At 37.4% G+C, this 24,302-nt stretch overlaps 1 protein-coding gene across 3 annotated transcripts; it reads right to left on the bottom strand.

Annotated features, from left to right (window-relative positions):
• Positions 1-258: 258 nt before the first annotated feature.
• On the bottom strand, positions 259-24,118 carry LOC126970403 (dipeptidyl peptidase 3). 3 transcript variants are annotated; one of them, XM_050816246.1, is made up of 14 exons: positions 23,967-24,118; positions 23,435-23,553; positions 20,193-20,345; positions 15,025-15,252; positions 13,097-13,223; positions 11,296-11,584; positions 10,396-10,649; positions 9,421-9,563; positions 7,589-7,700; positions 6,296-6,428; positions 5,641-5,764; positions 2,865-3,012; positions 1,301-1,474; positions 259-734 (listed from the first exon to the last, which is right to left on the bottom strand). In XM_050816246.1, exons 2-14 carry the CDS (start codon positions 23,549-23,551, stop codon positions 577-579), a joined length of 2,160 nt encoding a protein of 719 aa, XP_050672203.1. In that variant the 5' UTR covers positions 23,552-23,553; positions 23,967-24,118; the 3' UTR covers positions 259-576. The 3 variants fall into 3 exon arrangements, with proteins under 3 accessions (XP_050672203.1, XP_050672212.1, XP_050672194.1); XM_050816255.1 differs by having other exon boundaries at positions 23,435-23,567; positions 23,967-24,112; XM_050816237.1 differs by lacking the exon at positions 23,967-24,118 and adding an exon at positions 23,765-23,927.
• Positions 24,119-24,302: the final 184 nt, after the last annotated feature.

The following is a 24,302-nucleotide window of genomic DNA, read 5'->3' as shown; positions in this document are numbered from 1 at the left end:
GTTCGGAAAATATTAATTATCTGCGGTAGCAAATCCGACCATGAGACAGTTTTTTATTGCATTATTGTTAGTCCAATAATTTTAATATCGCTTGACTGATTGATATCACTTGAGCCTCGAGTCGACTATGTACCCACTTCTGGTAACTTCCGGTTTTTTTCTTCCGTAAGTATAGTTATACAGTGCCTGGTTCACCATTAAAAACCAACCAAATGAAATGGTTACATGAGGTTAGTTTAGTGAATAAAAAAAAAAAGGTTGTAAAAATAACTTTTATTGGCAATAAAGTTCATGGGTACAGTAATATTGGTGTTATATTACAACATAGAGGATTCGTTAGAGGGTTATCGGTCACAATATTTTACACATCATAGTCATCAGAATAATTTAAAAATTTAAGCTTCGAGGTCGAGGAAAACCGAAATGAGCTCATATTTATTATCAGCTGGTATAAAAATTATAAATTTGATCTCAAAAAAATTTTGTCTAACGACTTATGTTCTTGATCAAAAATCAAATGCCAGATTGTTGCGTGCAGCCTCGACACTCATAACTAAACAAATACTGTGGCGCTTCTCATACGGCCAGTGCCTCCAGCTCGCAGTAGTGGCGACGGTCCTGGTCAGCCAAGGTCTCCAACACGACGTCCACACTGGTGTCGGGGAACCTCTCCACCCAGGAGGACACCATACCCTCGGCGCTGGCCGCGTACCTCCTCAACTCTACATTATTTCCTGTAATATTTCAACACCCATATATGAGGAAAATCGGATCAAAACAGACTTTGTGTATGGCTAGCACATCAACAGTAGACAAACTAATGTTAATTAAACTGGATGCTTAAGACATTTTAATATCAATGTAAAATTCAGCAATTATATAAGTTTTATATAAGAATTTAACTATATGGATACACTGTTACTAGAACTATAGAATTCATTATTTGTGAAGAGTAATTATTACAAAATGACTAAGAAACATACAAAATGCACTTCGCCCCCTAAGGTTTCCGTAACCAAAAGAAATTTGAAATTGGATCAGCTTCAAATTTTGACAGTCTATATTACTCACTATTGCTGCAATATCAAAGATTAATAAAAGCTCCGTTGACAAGTTCCAAAATGGCGGCCATAAAATTAAAATGTTTCTTTTAAACAGTACTTAGTGTAAGGGAAAGATAATCGCGGACTATATTCCTATGCAGCTTGAAAGATTGTAAATCCAGTCGTATGTTAGAAATACCAAGATATTTAAATTTATTTAGATTAACGGACCTGGAATTGATGTATAAAATACGAACCTTCAACACGTGTATTGGGCTGTACAAAGATGTTCCTGGGCTGTTTGTGTAACAGCACGATGTCCCTCCAGCGGTTCCAGGGCTCCTGAAGCTCGCTGTAGCGCTGGAACAGGGCTTCGCCCGCCGCCACTTCCCCTGTCGACTTAATCGCCTGGAGCTTCACCAAGAAATCACCTGCAAACAAGAAGCAAGAGCACAGATTATTATTACAGAAATACTCACTAAGGAAAACAATTAGAACCTCAGAATAACCATTGATGAACACGTGTATTAATAAGATATTGGTATGACCATAATAAAAAACACTTAAAAACTCTCTTGATATTATGATACTGTAAATGAAGCATAGATGGCGCAGGCGGTTTAGATAGTAAATTGATTATTACTATTTTCATGGGCTACGGAGACTGACACTTGTCTCAATCAAACTGACTTCTTTTTTTATGAAGGAGGACAAACGATCGAATGACAACCTGGTGATAATGGCCTCCGCCCAGTACCGGCTTTTCACTTTGTCGTGAATATACCGCGCAAGGAACCTCATTCTACAGTTTTTAAAATAGTTATTTATTCCATAGCCAAATGAATGCCATTATAAGTAAATCTATATGTATAAAAGAGAATGTATGTTCCCTAATAACTCAACTATTCGACCGATCTCAATGAAATCTTTTGTAATAGATTTGTTGAAGCTCAAGGAAGGTTTACATATATAATTTTATATGTCAAAACAACGTTTGCCAGGTCAGCTAGTATATATATATATATATTAATTAGGTGCAAATAAAAATTGTAAATAGCGAGAGAATAGTCGTCAATGACGCGTAGTCAGCCACCAACATTGCGCAGGTCTGTGCGCTTATTGTATGGAAGAGGGGGACACACGCGTACGGGTCACCTGATGTTAAGTGATCACCGCCGCCCACATTCTCTTCCAGAAGAATTACTGGAGCGTTGCCGGCCTTTTAGAATGATAATAAATTTTTGAAAGTACCCATGTCGAATCGTCCTGGAAATCAACAGCAGTATTCAGATCAAATAGGTCTTCAGAACAGTCCCCGTGATAAATGCGATAGAAGACACAAAGAGGCGACGTCTCTACGCAACACCACGTGATCCAGCCGTTCACAGATCACTGGACAATTCGAGCAGCTCTGCCTTGCACGATACTGCAGTTGATAATTGGGTGAGCCAGACCAGAGATGACAGCAACACTCCATAAGTCGCCTGATCTGTGCTTTGTAGAGTGCTAGAATGTGGGCCGACTTGAAGTATTGCCGTTGACGAATTTGAAGTCAGTTTGGCTTTGCCTTCCACTTGATCCCGGAATTGGCAATCGCTCTAGATTTCGAGACCCAGTAATATGGTTACTAGGCGAGGCATTAATGGAGGTGTTGTCGAAGAGTGGTGATATCACAAATGGATTTTTTTTGTGGTAAACGCGCAATCTTAAGTCTTCTGGGTGTTAAATTGGACAATGTTCAATTTAACCTAATTGAATTTTTGAGAATCTTGAGCCGTTCTGTAAGCCTCTGCTATAATAAACCATTAAAGTAAAGTGTACCGATGATCCTCTTGCCGTCGGTGGCTAGGCGGTCCCTCTGCAGCGACAGCAGCAGGTCAGCGCCCGGCACCGTCTCCCTCACGCTCAGCAGGCCGTCTCCCTCCAGCTCCAGCAGACGCATCAGCACGAACCGCGCGCGGGCGTGAGCCTACACCGATGTGACCACAATGTAATGGAAACACACCAAATAGGAGAGTAACGATCATAACCGAGCCGTAGCTTGTGTGAAATTACTGGGCAAATGAGACTTAACATCTTACCTCTCAAGGTTACGAGCGCAATTGTAGTGCCGCTCAGAATTTTTGGGGATTTTCAAGAATCCTGAGCGACACTGCATTGTAATGGGCAGGGCGTATCAATTACCATCAGCTGAACGTCCTGCTCGTCTCGTCCCTTATTTTCAGAAAAAAAAACATTGTGTTAACTTTTTTGATAATATGAGCACAAAAACTTGGCTAAGCATAAAATTTGAGATATCTTGAATATATTATAAAAGCATTGTCATAAGATTGAAATAGTTTTAAGTATCTGAAACTGTTCACGGATACAGAATTTCAATTATGACAACCTTAAAACAAAGTCGTGTTTGTAGTAGTTTTTAGAAAAAAAAACATCCTGATTAGTAAAAATATAGTCTTATAAAGGTTAAAAAGTGAGAATCAAGATGACTGGTTCCATTAAACTAAATAAATGTAAATGATGTATCAAGGCCGTCGGAGCGATAATATAATAGACTACTGGATGTTAAATAAAAAAAGATAAAGTGTTAATACTCATTCATCCTTCTTTAAATAAAATAAAAACATTGCTAACAAAACACAGATTTGAAAGAGATAAAAAATAATTGATTTCTTTGTGTAGTGTCTATTACCTACGCGCACATAAGCACACACTCATCACTTCAACTAGTTTATAAAAGGTATAAAAAGGCATTTATTTTCTCAAAATGGATTCCTTTAGAATTATTTTTGATGTCATTTCTAATATACTAGATACTACTACCGCTTCGGAAACAAATGGCGCTCTGAGAGAGAAGAAGCGGCACAAGAAACTCTCCCAGCATTCTTTTTTGCGCTCTTTTAAATAAAAATATACAATATTGTACTGTCATTGTTATTGCTATAAAATAATCATAATCTAGTCCCAGGTGTTCAGGTGTGTAGTATAGTAGGATTTACGACAGAGCCATTTTTTAATAAAACATTAAAATTTATTTATAGATAATGCCTGAACAGTGGCTGGGACTTTATTATAAAAGTGTATACATTTACCCTTAAAGCTATTATATATCTTATGAAGCCTACTAGAATTAGTTACAAGCAATACCTTATTTCTAGTATTATAATAATGAAAATCACTATTAAGAGGATAAAGGTAACGATTTTTGTGACTTATGTAATTTATACAAATACTCCAAAAAATGTAAATTTGCTTAGGTAACGTAATATTAATTAAGACAATTACAACAAATACGGAACATCTTCATGGTTGAAGATCTTCCGCTATGAACGTCGCCCATCCAAGTGGCGTAAAGATATTTATTATGGATCGTTACAGTAAAAAGTCATTTAGAGTTTGTATATAATTTTGTTAATGAACAGTTTTATGGTATATACTGGTGTGGTGGTATAATAACGACAAAGTTGTAGAAAAGTCTGTCCTGTCAATTTTACTATATAGACAGGTTCCAGTACTGTGAACGCCTAGAACGCCAAGAATACTACTGCATTTATCACGGGAAAAGTTACGAAGAGTGGTTTGAGCTCACCTTTGCCGCTGAATTCCACCAACAGCACACGCCACAAACGCGCAAATAATTCTCACATCTAAACGTGTGTCGTTGTTGTGTGGTATTCGATTTCGGGTTCGATGTTATCATGTCGATAAAACATGGGATCCAATGATACCATGCAATACTCGCTCGTCCACTCTCATCTTCAATTCGAATAATGTATCTGTCTAAATTTCACCAGGTGATTTAAATAAGGTATCTCTCTGTGAATTTAATTAAGAGTTCTGGTTATAATAACTAAATAATTTCGAAATACTCGAGACTTTAAATCCACCGAGTCGCTAAAAATACTGAATTCTTTAGTAAGACCTATCCTTGAATTAATTTGGTGTCCATACTACAAAAAATACAAAGCTCGAATAGAATCAGTGCAGAAAAAATTCGTGTCTAGACTCAGTTATATCGATAAAACCTATCATATTTATGATTACCAAAAAAGGCTAATTAATCTTGAAATTGATTCCCTGGAAATGCGTAGAAAGGCGGCCCAGTTGATTTTTCTTTACAAACTCATAAACAACCTAATAGACTGTCCAGATATTCTTCAAAATATTGGCATTTGTGTACCGTCATTTAATTGTCGAATAGGTACTTATTCCCCAATATTTATTAAATTTTATAGAAATAACTACGGATTAAACTCTCCCATTCAACGCATATGTATAAGCTATAATAAAATATTTAAATTAGATAATTACATCTATGTATTTTCAAATATTAACTTTTATAAAAAACAGGTGTCCTTGTCATTAAAAGGCTTAAATATAGATTAGTAACTATGTAATTAGTATTAGTATTAGTAGTAAATTCATTATTGTTATTTTTCTAATTTGTTTTTAGCATTAGTTTTTTAGTTTGGTAATGATGTGCATACCTTTAATTTAGATATGTAAATAGTAACACTTATTAATGTTTAACTTTTCGTATATGTAAAATTATGTATCTAGTTGGTAAGCCTTAATAAATAAATAAATAAATAATAACCTGAAGCCAGGTGGCAGTGGACGGCTGATACATCTCCGTGGCCTTGGCAGCTCCGTTCCAAAGCAGGCTCAGCCAGTTCACGTACATCACATCCTCCGCTTCCTTGCCTTCATAACCGAAAATCCTGTTGACAAAGTGTTGGGCAGACGGGAAACATTTTCGCTCTGATTGGTCAATTTTTTTATAAATTGTCCTCGAATGTCCACGTAACGGAAGATGAAGTGTTGTCTCCCCACAAGATGGGCCGATGATCTGGTCAAGATCGTCAATCGGAATACGTTGTTGGATGAGGGCAGCGCAGGACCGATCATCACGGCGATCTTTCGGGGAGGCCTTTGTCTAGCAGTGGACGTCTTTCGGCTGATGGCAATGATGATGATGAAATGGATGACAAACGAAATTTGCATTCTTATAATAATTAAGGCCATTACAGATGGACAATCAGTCATGACCAGAAGTCTTACACTTTTTTTGCAAAGAATTATGGAATGCCTTATATTTATGTTAGGTGCCTGGTTGTTCAAAGATTTTGTTAAGATATTAAAAGGTATCGATATCAGACGGAGAACACCCCCACTTGCTTCAAATGTTTGGGTGTTACTTTATATAATGACGTAGGCAAGTAACAAACACTTACGTACGTAGCTGTACTTACTTGAGTATCTCGGGCTGCAGCGAGAGATACAGTCCCACGGCCTCGGCGCGGCACTCCTCGAAGGCGGAACCCAGTGTGGTGAACTTGCTGTCGTACGTCTCGCCCTCCGTGTACCAGGACTCTATCGCTTTACCTGACAATATTTACTGAAAATATAAACTGCGCCTCGGAGTCTGAAGCACCGCCACAGGCTTCGCTGTGTTGCTCCGCGGCTTTCAGCGATAATACCTACCAGTGGGAGGCTCCTTTGGACAGGATGCCGGCTAGATTATGGGTACCGCAGTAATGTGTAAGCATTACTGTGTTTCGGTCTGAAGGGCGCCGTAGCTAGTGAAATTACTGGGCAAATGAGAGTTAACATCTTATGTCTCAAGGTGACGAGCGCAATTGTAGTGCCGCACAGAATTTTTGGTTTTTCAAGAATCCTGAGTGGCATTGCATTGTTATGGGCAGGGCGTATCAATTACCATCAGCTGCACGTCCTGCCCGTCTCGTCCTTTATTTTCATAAAAAAAGCGCCAATCAGCGATTAATTTTAAAAACCTTACATCTCATATTTGCCAACAATCTAAACATCATAATTGGGATTACAAAAGTTGACACTTTTATGAAAGATGTTTCGTGTATTCATATCGATATCACTCCTTGTAATGGCCAGTAATGGACCTCATGTGGAGGTGATCACTTAGCATCAAGAAATCGTAAATAAGCTTACGTTTTCAAAAAATAAAATTAGCTTGTGGATAGAAGTATAATACACGACCAATAAGATAAACAGAAAATAAATTTTTTCGGCGGGTTATTCGGAACATCTTCCAGGAATTGAAATAAATCTGTGAATTGGTAATATCTAGCCATCAAACTTAATTATAAACTCAGGTTCGGTCTTAAGAGTGGAGCTAAAAATTTCTTTAATCAATTTGTTATGTTTTAAATATAAATTTTATTTCTGTATTAATCCCTGAAGTGAGGGTTATCACTTTAAAAACATAACAAATTGTTTACATTAGCAAGAGCGACATCTCAAGTCAATTTCTTAATATGCAAATATTGGGGTTGAGCAGGTTATCAACTGTAAAATAGATCCTGTAGATGAAGCCACAACCTGAGAGTTGAATAAAGCATACAAGATTTTATGAAGATACGTCACTCGACCTGTTAGCTCAGTTGGGAGAGCACTCGCACGGAACGCGAGAGGTCGAACCCAAGTCCCGCATCATTCATAAAATTTTGTTTTCAAATTTTATGTGTCTATTTGTTTAACTTTGAGTCAGAAACGCATATTAGAAATACCTGTGAGTGGATTTTTGACGTTATCTTTGTCAAAGTTGAAGGTCCCGTCCGCGTTTTGTCTCAACAGCTTACCACTGCCGTGACCCAACAACTCGTGCAGACCAACTTGCACCTATTAATAAGTCCGGAGAAAAAAAAAGTTGTAGTATTAATTAAAAATAGTCAATAGGGCTATTTCTGCCATTTTAGTACATCTGCAATAAACTAAATGAACGATACACAAATAAAATTTGAAAAACAAAATTTTATGAACGATGCGGGATTCGAACCCAAGACCTCCGGCGTTCCGTGCCGGTGCTCTAACCAACTGAGCTAACCGTTCGAGTGACGCATCGTCATAAAATCTTGTACTAATCCTTGTAATGTAATTAAATCCTAGAAGTGACGGTTATCACTTTAAATACATAACAAATTGTTTAAATGAACTATAATAAAATAATAATTGGATCTAGCAGCACATTTTATTTATAGATGTTGTCACTCTTGTAACTGGTCACTCGTGGTAAGCTATCGGTTCTATTTAGGGGTCAGCTTAAGTTTCTGTTCTTCATCCTGCTCTTCACATACGAAAAAGGAGAACTGAAGTACGCAAGACGGAACAATCAAGATTAGATATAGTCTTAGTCCGATGTTATATAATAAAATAAACAAAATCATTAATTTACACCCTTTGACATACAATGACTGTAATAACATACTTTCTAAATTTCTTCTTGATTTTACATACGACGGAGTTGAAGAATTGATTTAGTTCATACACTGCTAGTAAACCCACATATACACACACATCACACATTCACACACACACACACCCTCGCTTAGTTTAAGTATTCTTGTATTGTATTCTGTTTATTATTGTAAGCATAATCAAAATTGTCTGGAGTCTGGGCACTGATAACTGCGACACAGTCCGAGAGACTAATGCGGCTGTTAACGTAATAATGTAAATAATGACTAGTAAAAAAATAAGGACTCCCTGTCACCTAAAATAACAGTGTAGCACCAAAACAAGACGATTAACGTGTAAATACATAGCCCCACGCACACACTTACAATACTACAGGCCGATAGGCGGCCATTATGAGAATTGTCATCGTCTGTGACAGATCAGTTTGCGTCTCAATAAAATATTTTAAAAATACCGTCGTGCGTTGTGAAAAAGTGTAAAAAGAATAACATAAAAGTATTTGTGGATATATGATTATCTAAGGGAGAAAAAATTGTGTAACTGGTATAGCCCGTAACCGCACACACACTAGCATAAAGGTGCTTCACTTGCTAATATCACGACGCGGAGTCCTTCTTTTTTTACTAGTCCGTGTTATTATTATTATTTTAGTGAACAGGCGGACAAATGCATACGTGTAATATGATGGTATGTGGTTATCGGTCTTTTAGATGAGTGGACACTATGTCTTCGAAGGTCCTGGATATAAGACGCAACAAGTTCAGTACCAATGGGAGGCTGCTTTGCACAGGATGCCGACTAGATTATGAATACATCAACAGCGTCTATTTCTGCCGTGAAGCAGTAGTGTTTGCATTACTGTGTTTTGGTCTGAAGGGCGCCGTTGCTAGTGAAATTACTGAGCAAATGAGACTTAACATCTTATGTCTCAAGGTGACGAGCGCAATTGTAGTGCCCCTCAGAATTTTTGATTTTGTCAATAATCCTGAGCGGCACTGCTTTGTAATGGGCAGGGCGTATCAATTACCATCAGCTAAACGTGTTGCTCGTCTCGTCCCTTATTTAAATAAAAAAGTTCACATTATTCAGTTGTCCGTGGAAAAAGAGTTTGTTGAACAATACGCTGCGGTTAGTTGTCACTCACTTCGAAGGCGGCCACGCGGTACTTCTCGAGCAACTGCTTGTCGGCTTCACTCAGGAACGGTATCACGGACTCCTTGTACGCCGCCGGGATCACGTTCCCGAGGGATACGTTCTTGAAACCTTCGTTCTGCCGGATCTCGTCGTCTGAAATTAATAAGGTACTGTTTTGTTTTTGCAAACATACATATACAATACGTTGAGCGCCCCTAGAACATGGAAATATATGCCTTCAAATAGTCTCAAAAGTTTAAGATACAATATCTGGATGACCGAGGACTTTTAAGAATGTACAAAACTTGAAGAACAAAAAACTAGTAGGACATCTGGATTCGAACCGGGGTCTTCTGCTTTCCGGATCTCCCGATGTCCCAACTGAGCTATTTATAGTCTTGTATATGGTGGCGAAATTTACCTTTGTATTCTTATGTTATTGTAGCTATTTCTGATTGAAACTACATTTTTTAAAATTGAAACACAAACCTAAAATCGTTTCCGAGATTCAGATTATATATCTAGTGGACCCAACAGACGTTGTCCTGTACACACGTCTTAAATTTGAAAAATCTGTCCAGCCGTTAGGAGGAGTTCACTAACATACACATGAGCAGGAGAATTATATTATATGGACGTAATTGAGAATCTAAACCAATCTCAAATTCACTGAAACAAACAAAAAGTCATCAAAATCGGTCCAGCCGTTTAGGAGGTAGTTTAATTGGGAATCTAAACCATTCTCGAATCCACCTGAAGACACACAGAAAGTTTCAATAAAATCGGTCCAGCCGTCTAGGAGGAGTTCAGTGACATACACACGCACACAAGATTTATATATATAAAGATATATATATATATATATATATACAAGAATTGCTTGTTTAAAGATATAAGATATTATTGCTTAACATCAACATAAACTTTCAGCTTTTAGAGTGAAGTGGTACATCAATAATGTAATTCATATAAAACAATAGCTTACAATTAGGAATGTTAATGCCAGCCGGTATCCCACTGCCGGAGAATGTCAACACATCTAGACTCGTGAAGTCAGGCCTCAAGAAGGAATCCTTTTCAAGATCCTGCCCCCAGGGCAACAGCTTGATGAACCCTTCGGCATTCTCCACCAAACTCCCGAACTTCTTGGACATCTCTTTGTTGACCATGGCGACAAAACCTTCGAATTCCCCCCGCTGTCCGCTCGGGTCACGATACGTTTCTATAAAGCCTTGATACCTAAAATATATAATACTTTTATATATTATGTATATTGTATAGCAGTGCTAAAATGAGTATGCTTATATTCTTTTGTCACGGTTAAGTTTTATTTGAAAAATTTTAATAATGATAGTTCTTTAATACATCTAATGCAGTTTGTTCGCTGAGGTGTTTCTAGTCCAACTGGTCCAAACTCAAGTTGTATTATATCTTTACACGCCACAAAACATCTTACATCTCCCAGTCATTTTACAATCCACAACATATTTACTACCTTCTTGATATACCAGAGGAAACACATGAGTGAATCAATTGCCATGAGTCATGTAAAGACTATACATATTTTTTTATTTTTTTTTGTGGGAGGCACCTTGCACAGGATGCCGGCTAGACTATGGGTACCACAACGGCGCCTATTTCTGCAGTAATGTGTAAACATTACTGTTTCGGTCTGAAGGGCGCCGTAGCTTGTGAAAATACTGGGCAAATGAGACTTAACATCTTATGTCTCAAGGTGACGAGCGCAATTGTAGTGCCGCTCAGATTTTTTCGTTTTTTTTTAAGAATCCTGAGCGGCACTGCACTGTAATGGGTAGGACGTATCAATTACAATCTAACGAACGTCCTGCTCGTTTCGTCCCTTATTAACATAAAAAAAACTCACGTCTCTATGATTGGTCCCTTGTCTCTGATCCAATACCGACTGCCCTCTTTATGTTCATTCAAATCTCCTTCTCTGAAACTGTTGATGTAATGTTTGATCATATTCTTCTCGTTGTCATTTGCCGCGTACTCCATTGCTTTCGAGAGGTTCTCATTGACCAGCTTCAGTAACGGTGAATAATCTCCCCGAGTCACTTCAAAGTAGGCACCCTTGTATTTCTCTTTATCCATTGTTAGTGGAGGCTTTGGTGACGTTTCCACACTCGCCAGGTGAATCGTGTAGATTGGTACTAAAAATAATACAATATTTTATATTATCACTAGATGACCCGACAGACGTTGTTCTGTATATAATAAATAAAATGTTTTTTTATGAATTTGTCAATAATATATCATAAAATCAAGAATTGCTTCGTAAAAATGCACCCTGTTGTTGTAATGAAATTGTTTCACAGCATAACTGTCAAACCGTTGCGTCAATAAATTCGACGGGGTAAGTTCAAAGGAAAAATAAATTTGTTGTTTTTATTTATTTCCGAGCATTTTTCTATTTATTCACCTTTTGAACCTTCCCTGTTCCACAAATAATTCAAGGGCAAAATTAGCCAAATCGGACCAGCAGTTCTCGAGTTTTAGCGAGACTAACGAACAGCAATTCATTTTTATATATATAGACTAGATGACCTGACAAACGTTGTTCTGTAGATAGTAAAAAAAATACTATTTTATTTTGAATTGGAATTTGCCAATAATATTTCGAATCATCAGGAATTATTTCGTACAAAATGCTCCCTGTATTATAATGAAATTGTTTCACAGTGGAACTGTCTAACCATGGGTGACTAAATACTCTCATAGAAAAAATGTGCATACAAAACAAATATTGAAAATAAAAATAATTATGGGTCCCAAATCGAAATAAAAACTATCTTATCTCCCAAGTCGCGGCTAAAGAAGTTTTACTTCACAAACTTGACCTACATAATTAAAATAATTTTGATTTGATTAATGTTGTATGACTCTTTTGAGAGCACTACGCTCGGAGTTTCGATGTGAGATGGAGTCGGAAATAAGGCTCGACGATCTGGTCAAGATAGCCTGAATAGTTTGGATGAGGCAGCGTAGGACCGTTCGTCATGGCGATCTTTGGGGGAGACTTTTGTCCAGCAGTGGACGTCTTCCGGCTGAAATGATGATAGTATAAACATGCCAACAAGCTGCTAACAAAAAGGAGATAATATTTCGAACATTATTTACAGAATATAACCTACAGGCATGCACAATAATGCATGTCTTAGAATACTTCGTCATTTCGGCAATTTACGTAAGCTAATTCAATATTAAAAATGCTAAGGAGCTAACTCACCAATGCGAGGCTCCATTGCACAGGATGCCGGCTAGATTATGGGTACCACAACCGTGCTTATTTCTTCCGTGAAGCAGTAATATGTAAACATTACTGTGTTTAGTTCTGACGGGTAACTAGTGAAATTACTAGGAAAATGAGACTTAACATCTTACGTCTCAAGGTCACGAGCAGAATTACTATTGTAGTGCCGAGTGGTACTCTGCTACTGCATTGTAATTGGCAGTGCGTATCAATTACCATCAGCTGAACGTCGTGCTCGTTTCTTCTTTTCATAAAAAAAAGTTCACCTTTTAACCCAAGGCTTTTTGATTTATTTGATAATATAACAAAGAAAATTTCTTATCTCTGGTGTTGCAAGGGAGCTTGGCTGATCACTTAGCACTGGCATATATTTACATGGTAGTTCTAATTCTAAACAAGATGTTATACGTACAGCCATCTTCAGCAGTTGTCTTGAATGTCCGGCACATGTAGGCCTCAATTCTTTTGGTTTTCATCCAGTCATTCACTAAGTTGGAGTCACTCTCAGTGCAATTACTAGAGAAATACGTCGTAACACCCTGTTATATAATAAAACAATATTATATAATAGTTTAAAAAAAAATAAAAAACGCAAAATTCTCTTCGGTATTAAAAAAATTCCTAATATTAGATAAATCGGTTAAAGATAATGGACCATATAGACGATTTATGAATTTTAAATAAATTAACCAAAATCTTATTTTGCAAATAGAATAATGGAATTATTTTATCAAATTAATGTACCTATTGTCATCGGTCCTCGATAAATCTACGAATTTGGAACGAAATTTATCCGTTTAAAATGGCTCAAAATCACGCCCAAATGAGTGGGTTACAAACAAACATACATACAGGTGAAGTTGATAAAAAGCGTGTAAAAAAAGTTGTGAGTTTTCAATCTGAATCACTAAGATATGTAGCGTTCTTTCACAGTGTGATTTTCAAGAAACTCACTTCCACATACAAAGAAGCTGTGGAATGAGCTTTCTGGTGCGGTGTTTCCAGGACGATATGACATGGGTATCTCCTAAAAAGGCCGGAAAGCCCCTGTGACTCCTCTGATGGTGAAGGAGAATGATCAATTAACATCAAGTGATCTATACGCTCTTATTTCCTCTTCTGCTTTAAAAAAGAGCGGAAGATATTGCAGGCAGTTCGTTCGTACAGCACACTCGCAAAAATTATTCCAAAAACATTATCCTATTATTAAGCCTCGCTTGTAAACTCTGTTAACAAACACTGGTTGACAGGAAAAACCATAAGAGACAGAATATTAATAGAATTTATAAGTAAGAATGGATAAGAATATAAGTTAAAGTTAGTATTGAATATCTAGTTGGTTATAGGTTGGTCATTAACAAAATTGTACATTTTAATTTGTTATCAGATAACTTTATTAAGTTCTAATTTCGTTTAGACAAAATAACAGCACATAAAACCACGAATGTCACATAATATATAATTGAGCTACTTATAAATTGGCAAATTTATTAATATAACATTTCTGTTTATAGAAAACACGGCTTTAATTTTGCACTTATAGAAAACGAATTTGATATATGCACCATTAGTAATAATAAAATATTTGTACATTACAATAAGTTTATTAAGTTATATTAATAACGGTGTACTTGTACATCAATATAATAAGCGTCGTGATATGGTTTCATCAACAAGTGTTAAAATCGCGCCATGGCTTTTCTTTATTACCAAGTTTTGAGGTCATGTTGCATTACAGCCAGCCACGAATTTCACTGAGTTTTATTGAGATTCCCACAACGCTTTGCTGGCATTTTTATAGGATTTTCATGACATGGGTTTTTTGCAGTGACCACGAGTTTTGTTTGATATTTTGTCGCCTAAGTTTTCGGCCTTTAACCATGATTCCTGCGACTCGCCACAAATTAGGATATCATCCCCACCATCTGGATGTGTGGCGGCCCTCCACTGTGCGTTTGTCAAGGAGCTTTCCTCCACGTACTACAAAACTATGGAATGAGCTTCCTTTTGCGGTGTTTCCGGGACGTTACGACATGTTCACCGACATGAAACCTTCAAAAAAAGCGCGTACACCTTCCTTAAAGGTCGGCAACACTCCTGTGATGGCTCTGGTGTTGGTACTTAACACCAGATGACCCGTACTGTCGTTTGTCCTCCTTTTTCCATAAAAAAATGTATTAAAAAAACCTACCAAACCCCGAAAATACTCGGACAATAACTATAAGTGTGTGCCTGTTAGTAAAGCTAATCAGGGATTTAAGGCTGAATCAGACAAATATTTCAAATGTAATAAAATATGTAAGTCACGCAATAACTTTAATTACTATTTAGATTACTTACCTTATCAGCTAGGCCGAGACTTGTTAGCCTTGGTGTAATACTGTAAATGGTACTTCGTGTGTTTTGCCATAGCTTGCTTAAATGTGTGCTGTCATTTTTGTATGCCTTCGATGACTTTACAATCAATTCAAACGAGCCATCAGATAGGTTTGGTATGAATTTTGTGTCTCCGAAACCTTTATAGTTACCGCTATTTGCAAATACGCCACCAGCGTATACTAGAAATGCCTGAAATTCGATAAAATAAATAATCATTTAAACAATTTATGTCACTTATTTATGGAACAGCATCAGCCCTGCTAATAGTATTCCGTAATAAAAGGCCTTGTGTTGAAAATAAGAGAGCTATCAGGATTGAATAAATATGTCTTGATAATGTAATAATGTATTTTCATAGGCACATGAATGAATTTGCTGGAAACTGTTATAACTAGAGACCGGATTACATGCAAATGCATATTGCATAATATGCTTTTGCATATTTAGTACCTTTTCAGCGGTAGTTGCATATTTTGGAAAATTGAAAATAATTATGCATATTTACGCTCGATCTTGCTCATCGTTCGATGCTTTTCATAGTTTGACATTCGACAAACCCTATAGCCCAGTGGTTAGTGACCCTGCCTATTGAGCTAGAGGTCCCGGGTTCGAATCCCGGTAGGTGCAAACATTTATATTATGAATATGAATGTTTGTTTCTGAGTCATGGATGTTTATAAGTATTTACGTATGTTTAAGTAAGTATATTGTATTAAATGTCGTTGTCTTGTACCCATTGTACAGGCTATGCCTAGTTTGGGGCAAGATAATTTGTGTAAAAGTGTGTCAATATTTATCATTATTATTATTATTTATAGTAAGCCCAAAAATTGCACCCAAATTTAAATTCTGCCCAGTAACCTCAGTAGACGTAGAACGCTCCTTTTCCGCTTACAAAATTTAATAAGCGATCGTAGACACAATAAAATTTGTCTACAGAACATTTAAACAGTAGTTAGTAGTACATATTTTTAAATCATAAATTTAATTGTTACCTAAGTAGGTATATCTTGTAACAGTTTTTGTCACAAATACGATTGTCAGTACAAGCTTTTATAAAATAAAAATATGACTTTTTATTTTTTCCTATTTAATTGTATGCATATTTTGGCCCTTTTTATAGATTTTCTTTCATATTTTAGCTATTTTACTTGCATATTTACATGCATATTTGGGCATTTTTGTAGCATATAATCAGGTCTCTAGTCATAACCATAATGTTAAAACCAGGAACGGACATAAAATTAAAATATCTACTACTCAGCTAAGTCGAGTTAGCAAGTCTTTTGTGGGCGCTGTATATGCTTTTATAACAAGATCCCAGAAAATGTTCAAAATAAAAGTATTACGTTATTCAAAACAATTGTTAAAAAACGTTTCTGTGGTAAAGGTTTACTATAACATAAATTACTTTCTTAATGATACCACAGATTGGGAATGGAGCAACCGCCCTCAGGCTATGAAATAATAAGTTTAATTGTACAATATTACTTTGAAAACATATTTTTTTTTTTTTGATGAAAAAAAAAGCCCGCTGAGTTGTTGCGCCCGTTCTTCTCAGGTCTGGCGCATTCGTTTTGGAATTGGTGGTAGTTTTTGACTTTCAATAAGTGATGTCACATCCTATTTTGAATAAAAATGTTTGATGAACAGACGAACAGACGAACTTTAAAATAGTATAATGCTGCCTGAAGGTCCGAAAAAAAGTTACTGTAGAAGGCAAGAGTTTCCAAGGAAATCTATGTCAGACTGTCATTCTGTTGATGACTCTCTAATCAAAAGGAGAAAATGATTACAACTCATCCATGCTGCAGCATAGCGCCGTTCTTAAAGCACTTTTCAACTTGGACAATCATAAATTGATGGCCCATCAGCATTCCCCCGATCGTGCTGCGGACATGAGCTCCTAAATCGGCGATTGTTTACTATAATTACCTAGACGGAGAGAATTAGTGGATAGTCTGGACAGCGCAAGCTTTGCATACAAAAAAAGAGATTTTTGACGGTTTTTTTGAAAGAGAGATTCTTTGTCGTATTTATATAATGCAAAGAGTACGTACCTAAATTATTTTATACGTAAGTTATTGCTGTACAACTAATTAAAACATCATACTATGTGACGTACGGCATTTTTTCAAGTGTTAGGAAGATATCATATCATGTTAGGATATCATCCCCACCATCTGGATGTGTGGCGGTCCTCCACAATACGGTTTTCAAGGAGCTTTCTTCCACGTACTACAAAGCTGTGGAATGAACTTCCTTGTGCGGTGTTTGCGGGACGATACGACATGGGTACCTTCAAAAAAAGCGCGTACACCTTCCTTAAAAGCCGGCAACGCTCCTGTGATTACTCTGGTGTTGCAAGAGATTGTGTGGTGACCCGTACGCTCGTTTGTCCTCCTATTCCATTCCATAAAAAAAAAGATATGAAACACTGAGAACAGCGAGAAGTGTAACAGAATTTTATCTTCACATTAATATTATAGAAAAAAACAACGTATAAAACAAACTGCCTATCATTACATAGACTTATTTGACCACAACTATGATTTCTGATAACTGTGAGGATGTGGTTTTGATATTGCAATAATAGTTTAATAACGTATTGAATTATAAAGCATTATAAATAATAATTTTGGGTCCATAATGTAGATAAAGACAAAATTAATTAGTAAGGGATAAAGACAAAAAAAAACGTGCGAGAGAAAAGACAATCTTTAACGGAGATACAGCAAGAAAGAAAAGAAATGCAATACATTCGCTTTTCTGTAATCTATTTTGATTGACAAGTGATAAACAGTCAGCCACCCTTGGAGTTTGTTTTTTTATGACAATAAGGGACGACACGAGCAGGACGTTCAGCTGATGGTTATTGATACACCCAGCCCATTACAATGAAGTACCGCTCAGGATTCTCGAAAAACCCAAAAATTTTAAGCGGCAGCACAATTGCGCTCGTCACCTTGAGACATAAGTTGTTAAGTCTCATTTGCTCAGTAATTTCACTTCGCGCCCTTCAGACCGAAACACAACAATGTTTACACATTACTGCTTAACGGAAGAAATAGGCGCGGTTGTAGTACCCATAATCTAGCCGGAATCTTGTGCAAAGGAGCCCCCCATTGGTGATTTAGCTCCTTAACATTTTATAATATTAAACAAGCTTACGTAAATTGACGAAGCGACGAAGTATTCTAAGACATGCATTATTGTGCATGCCTGTAGGTTATATTCTGTAAATAATGTTCGAAATATTATCTCCTTTTTGTTTACAGCTTATTGGCATGTCTATATATATCATCATTTCAGCCGGAAGACGTCTACTGCTGGACAAAAGCCTCCCCCAAAGATCGCCATGACGAACGGTCCTGCGCTGCCCTCATCCAAAATATTCAGGCCATCTTGACCAGATAGACTTTACAGCCCCGACGAGCTATGTGCCGTGCCCACTGACACTTCAGTTACGCTTATGTAGGTGACTTTGGTTCTCCTACGGATGTCCTAATTTCTGACTCCATCTCACAGCAAAACTCCTCTCAAAAGAGTCATACTTACATCAAATCAAATCAAAATACTATTATTACTACTCTGTGAACGGCTGGATCACTTGGCGTTGCGTAGAGACGTCGCTTCATTGTGTGTCTTCTACCGCATTTATCACGGGGAGTGTTGCGAAGAGCTGTTCAACCTGATTCCTGCAGCCGAATTTCACCGTCGAACGACACGCCACAAGTTACGATATCATCCCCACCATCTGGATGTGTGGCGGTCCTCCACAGTGCGGTTTTCAAGGAGCTTTCTTCCTCGTACCACGAAGCTGTGGAATGAGCTTCCTTGTGCGGTGTTTCCGGGACGATACGACATGGGTACCTTCAAGAAAAGCGCGTACACCTTCCTTAAAAGCCGGCAACGCTCTTGTGATTCCTCTGGTGTTGCAGGAGAGTGTGGGCGGCGGTGATCACTTAACACCAGGTGACCCGTACGCTCGTTTATCCTCCTATTCCATAAAATAAAAACTTTATTCATGTGAATGACACTTATGACTGTCAAAAGTGTGAAGTAAAACTTCTTTAGGCGCGACTGTAAAATTTCCTATAGAGTCTTGCCACGAAAAAGAGTGGCAAAGAATGTCTTTTTTTTTAAATTTCGAATTTTTTTATCTTTCAACATTTTCCACTACTTCGGAAAAGTTTGAGCTTAAGTTAGCCTGAGTTATGGGTTACAAGACAACGATATATTTAATACAATATACTTAATTAAACATACATAAATTCATAAAAACAATGCATAAATACATTTATACATCCATGACTCGGAAACAAGCATCCATATTCATCATATAAATGCTTGCACCTACTGGGATTCGAACCCAGGACCTCTAGCTTAGTAGGTAGGATCGCTAACCACTCGGCTATACATACTTATAAACATAATATATGTATTATTAGTACAATAAGCAACCATTCACAAAGTAAATGGGGAAAGCAGAGGAGAACAAGCATGGATATAATTTAATTTTAATAAAAAATATATTATACCAATTAATATTTTCTTGTCATATCTGCAATATTATAGTACATCCTACTTTAAGTTTTATTTACACTTGCACTGTTGGTTTGGTCAATGTTTATTATAAACTATAAATGTAAAATTTTGACATTTGTGAGTGTACACAAATAAAATTTGAAAAACAAAATTTTATGAACAATGTGGGACTCAAACCCACAACCTCCGGTGTTCTGTGCCGGTGCTCTAAACAACTGAGCTAACTGTTCAAGTAACACCTCGTTATAAAATCTTGTTTTCAACTCTCATTTGTGAGTGTCTTTTCCTTGATCTACATGAATAAAGGGATTTTGATTTGATTTAATTATTAATAGTATAAAATCCACAATGGATTTCGCACAAGCACACAAGTGTTATACCTGAGATGGTCTCATCTAGTAGATGTACTTAGATTAGATTTTCGCTTACAAAAACGAGATCTAGTAAATTTCATTCTAATTGTTACAGCCATTTCCGAGGTGATCGACAAATTATATTATTATTAGCATTATTCAGCAATATAAACATTCAGTGTTTACATTTTATTTTTTTGTTATGATAAATTCAATAAGTACACATACCTGAAAATCATCCTCAGTAACACCAGAGGCAATAGCATTTCTTTTTAAATCTTCAAGAGGTTCTCCCACAAATATTCTGTGAAGTAATGAGAAAATTCTAGGAGACTCTGGACTTGTTTGCATAAGCACTATTAATCCACCATTCCATGCTGCCTGCAATTATGTTAACAGATTAGGGATTTGTGTTTTTTTCTTTTTTTTTATGGAATAGGAGGGCAAACAAGAGTACAGGTCACCTGGTGCTAAGTGATCACCGCCGCCCACAATCTCTTGCAACACCAGAGGAATCACAGGAGCGTTGCCAGCCTTTAATAATTAAACATAGAGTGTAATCCCAACTTAAAGGCCAGCAACTCATCTCTAAGCCCCTGTTGTTGCTAATGTCCATGTAGGGTGCCTCACCATTTCCCATTATATGAGCCAATTGTCTGTTTGCTTCCTCTAAAATAAAAATAGAATATGGTGCTGGCCACCACCTCCTTTTGTATGCTGCTATGGTCCACCTGCATCCTTCCATGCAATGCCACTGAGTAGAGATGCAAAGATAGTTTAGATAGGATTCAGCAGTATTTAATTGAGGTGGTACATCCACCTCAAACTGTCGGAGGCAGCCTAGGCTGGTTGAAGTAAGAAAATAAACTGACACAAACAATGGCTCAATCAAGAGGCTAAGTATATATATGTATATATAGCCCCAACTACAAAACTAACTCTTGCCAAGGACTTCTAGGTCAAGGTTTTAAAGAGATTTTAAAAAGAGTGTATATAGTTTGGAATTAATATTAACAGTTATGGATTTTTACAAAATATTTATATATTTATTAAATTAAATTTATTACAAGAAAAACTAACTTTAAAAGGTTTCAACTTATTTCAGTAAGTTAAAAAAAATTATAATTTGGTGATACTGTATAAATTCTGTTTGTTACATTTGCTATTTAGTTATAACAATTACTAATATTTTAGTTGAAAGAAATAACATTCACAAGTTTGTGTAAGATGAAAAAGTATTTTTTTTTTTTTTATATGAGAGGGGGCAAACGGGCAAGAGGCTCACGGGATGGGGAGAGGTGAGGCAACTGCCCATGGACATCCGCAACAACAGGTGTGTCAAAAAATGCGTTGTCGGCCTTTAAGGTGGGAGATGCTTTTTTCTTGAAGGTCCCTAAGTCGTATCTGTTCGGGAAGACCGCTGCCGGTAGTTGATTCCACAAAGTGGCTGTGCGAGGCAAGAAATTTCGAAGAAAACGTGCGGTTGTGGAATGCCGGACGTCTACGTGATGCGGATGGTACTTTGCACGTAATGTCCGATGGTGGAATTCGGCCGCTGGAATCAACCCGAACAGCTCCTCTGAGCACTCCCCGTGATAAATGCGGTAGAAGATGCAGAGAGAACCCACATCTCTACGCAATGCTAGAGAATCAAGCCGATCGGAGATGACTTGATCGTCGATGATTCGAGCCGCTCTTCGTTGTATGCGGTCAAATGGAAGAAGCTGGTACTGGGGAGCACCCACCCAGAGGTGAGAACAGTACTCCATGTGAGGCCGAATTTGCGCCTTATAAAGTTGCAGGCGGTGGCTTTTAGTGAAGTACTGTCTCGCCTTACTGAGTACAGCTTTTTAGAGGCCAGTTTGGCCTTCTCTTCCAAGTGACCACGGAACTGAACGTCGCTCGATATATCGACGCCAAGTGTGCCAATACAGGCTGTGGCAGTTAGAGGAGTGATCTCGAATCGAGGGGAAACGACAAAGGGAGACTTTTTAGTGGTGAACGCACAAACTTGTGTCTTCTTGGGGTTGAATTGGGCTAAATTATGTCGGCCCCATTCCGAGACTTTGCAAAGCATAGTCTCGATTTCAGACACAAGTTTGTTCCGGTTCTCGTCGACGCTATCCCGGGACATGTTGACACGGCCGGTGTAGGAAGCATACCCTGTGCTGTCGTCTGCATAGCAATGAATATTGCTGATTTGCAGCATATCATTGATATGCAGAAGAAACAGCGTAGGGGATAGCACGCAGCCTTGCGGGACACCAGCGTTTATGGGTTTTAAGTCGGAGCATGCACCGTTGATAACAACCTTGATGCTCCAATCAGCCAAAAAGCTAGTGACCCATTTGCACAACTTCTCGGGAAGCCCATAGGATGGCAGTTTCGCTATAAGCGCTTTATGCCACACCCGATCGAAGGCCTTCGCTATGTCCAAACTCACCGCCAACGCCTCTCCCTTCGACTCAACCGCTTGCGCCCATTTATGGGTGAGGTATGCAAGAAGATCACCAGCTGAGCGACCCTGACGGAAACCGTACTGGCAGTCGCTGATCAGCTGGTGCCCCTCTAGGTATCCCAAGAGCTGGCGTTGATGATCGACTCCATTACTTTGGAGAAAATGGAGGTAATCGGGCCCGTTCGATTTGTGAATGTCCAAGGTGAGAAGCGCCTTAAGCACGGCACTATGCCGGATTTTTACCTCCCGCATATATGAATCGCACCGCGGAATATGCGGTGGTGGTGCACCTTGGTCATCCAGAGTCGAGTTGGACGCGAAGAGGGAGCCCAGGAGATCAGCTTTCTCTTTCGCGTCATGGGCCACCGAGTCATCATCCCTGTGCAGTGGCAGAATGGCTGGCTGGCAGAAGTTTTCTTGGACAGCATTTGTGAGCGACCAGAACGCACGAGTTCCTGAGGGAAGGCGTGCAAGTCTCTCGCCACTTCTGCCAATGTGCTTCAGCAATAACTCTTTTGAAGAACCTGGAGGCATGATTGAAGTGTTTTTTAAGTTCGCTGGATTTCAAATCCTTAGATACCACTGCATTGACCCGCATTGATTGTTTGTAAGTTGAGAAGAAAGGAAATAACTAGAGATTCAGAAGAAGCATTCTTAAAGCCCTTCATTTACATGCCCATGTCCAGGACTCATCTACTTATAATACACAATTATTTTCAAAATATAGTGTTGAAATCACTACTAATATTTTGCCCTTATATTTCACAATTTTTTTTTTTGTTATTTTATACTATTATATATTGGTTTGTTTTTTTGTTTGCAAGTAACACATTTAACAAAAGAAACTAGTAGAATAATATATTATTACTGTGTAAAATAGGCTGTATTTTACTTTATTAAAACTACAGATCTATAAGTAAATACCAATAACTTAAAAAAAGATAAACATCAGAACAAATGTTTCTATATTCTTATACTATCAATGTAATATAAAAAGTTTATGCATACTCACTTGACTTAAATAATGAGCATAGAGCTTCTCTTCTCTGCTTAAATTTGTAAAGGCCTGTGAACTATCTAGTTCCACAAATCTTTGGTTATTTGGCAATAAGAAGTTTGATTTCTCCATGGCTGAAATAGAAAAACTGTACTCTTATTTAGTTAAAGTTATTATTTAACATAACACTAAGAAGATTTCTGAATAGGATTAATTATTATTATGATTGATCGCTATTAATTATTTATTTAAACTGAGAAATGGGGAATTATTGACTGTTTTGTGGTCAAAGATAGACATAATAAGTTAGTTTACAACAAGTACAAAAGTGATCATTGTACTGACCATTAGCAAATTTCAACGGGATAACAGAGTTCATCTGTGTACTTCCTGACGAGTATTGGTTAATAATTTTGTTTTTATAAATAGGTGAATCAGCATAATTAAAACGCCGGTACAACAATTGTTTTAAGGACCGTAACATTTTCAATTTAAAAAATACGTTATGTATGCTTTTAAAGGTACGATAAGTTGACCATTTACTTACTAAATTAATAATATATTCCACAAAACTCAAAAGACAAAAAAATTGCAAGTTCACGATAGGTTATTACATTCAGCAACTCAACTAGAAGTTAGAACAAGTAAGAACAACTTGAACGTTCAGCGTAGTGTTTAAATTCTCTTTGCAAGTAAGACTTTGCAAATTGTCAGCAGTCATTAGTCAATATAATATTTTTTTTGGGATTATATGACCTGGTAACTAAGACTTTAAGACTCTGTTTTGACAGAGACTAAACAGAGTGGACACAGATTACATTTTATTATATGTATACGGATAAGAGTATTGAAGCACAATTCGGAAATAAACCGGGATACAAAT

The sequence above is a fragment of the Leptidea sinapis genome, chromosome 1 (assembly GCF_905404315.1).
Source record: "Leptidea sinapis chromosome 1, ilLepSina1.1, whole genome shotgun sequence".
NCBI classification, from domain to species: Eukaryota; Metazoa; Arthropoda; class Insecta; order Lepidoptera; family Pieridae; genus Leptidea; species Leptidea sinapis.
This window is presented reverse-complemented; position numbering and strand designations above follow the sequence as displayed.

Coding starts and splice junctions, on each gene's coding strand:
- LOC126970403 (XM_050816237.1), bottom strand. CDS start 23,903: ATGTTACGGTCCTTAAAACAATTGTTGTACCGGCGTTTTAATTATGCT. Junction 15,253..20,192: donor TTACTGAGGATGATTTTCAG/GTATGTGTACTT, acceptor ATCGAATTTCAG/GCATTTCTAGTATACGCTGG. Junction 7,701..9,420: donor ACCGCGTGGCCGCCTTCGAA/GTGAGTGACAAC, acceptor ACTTATTAATAG/GTGCAAGTTGGTCTGCACGA.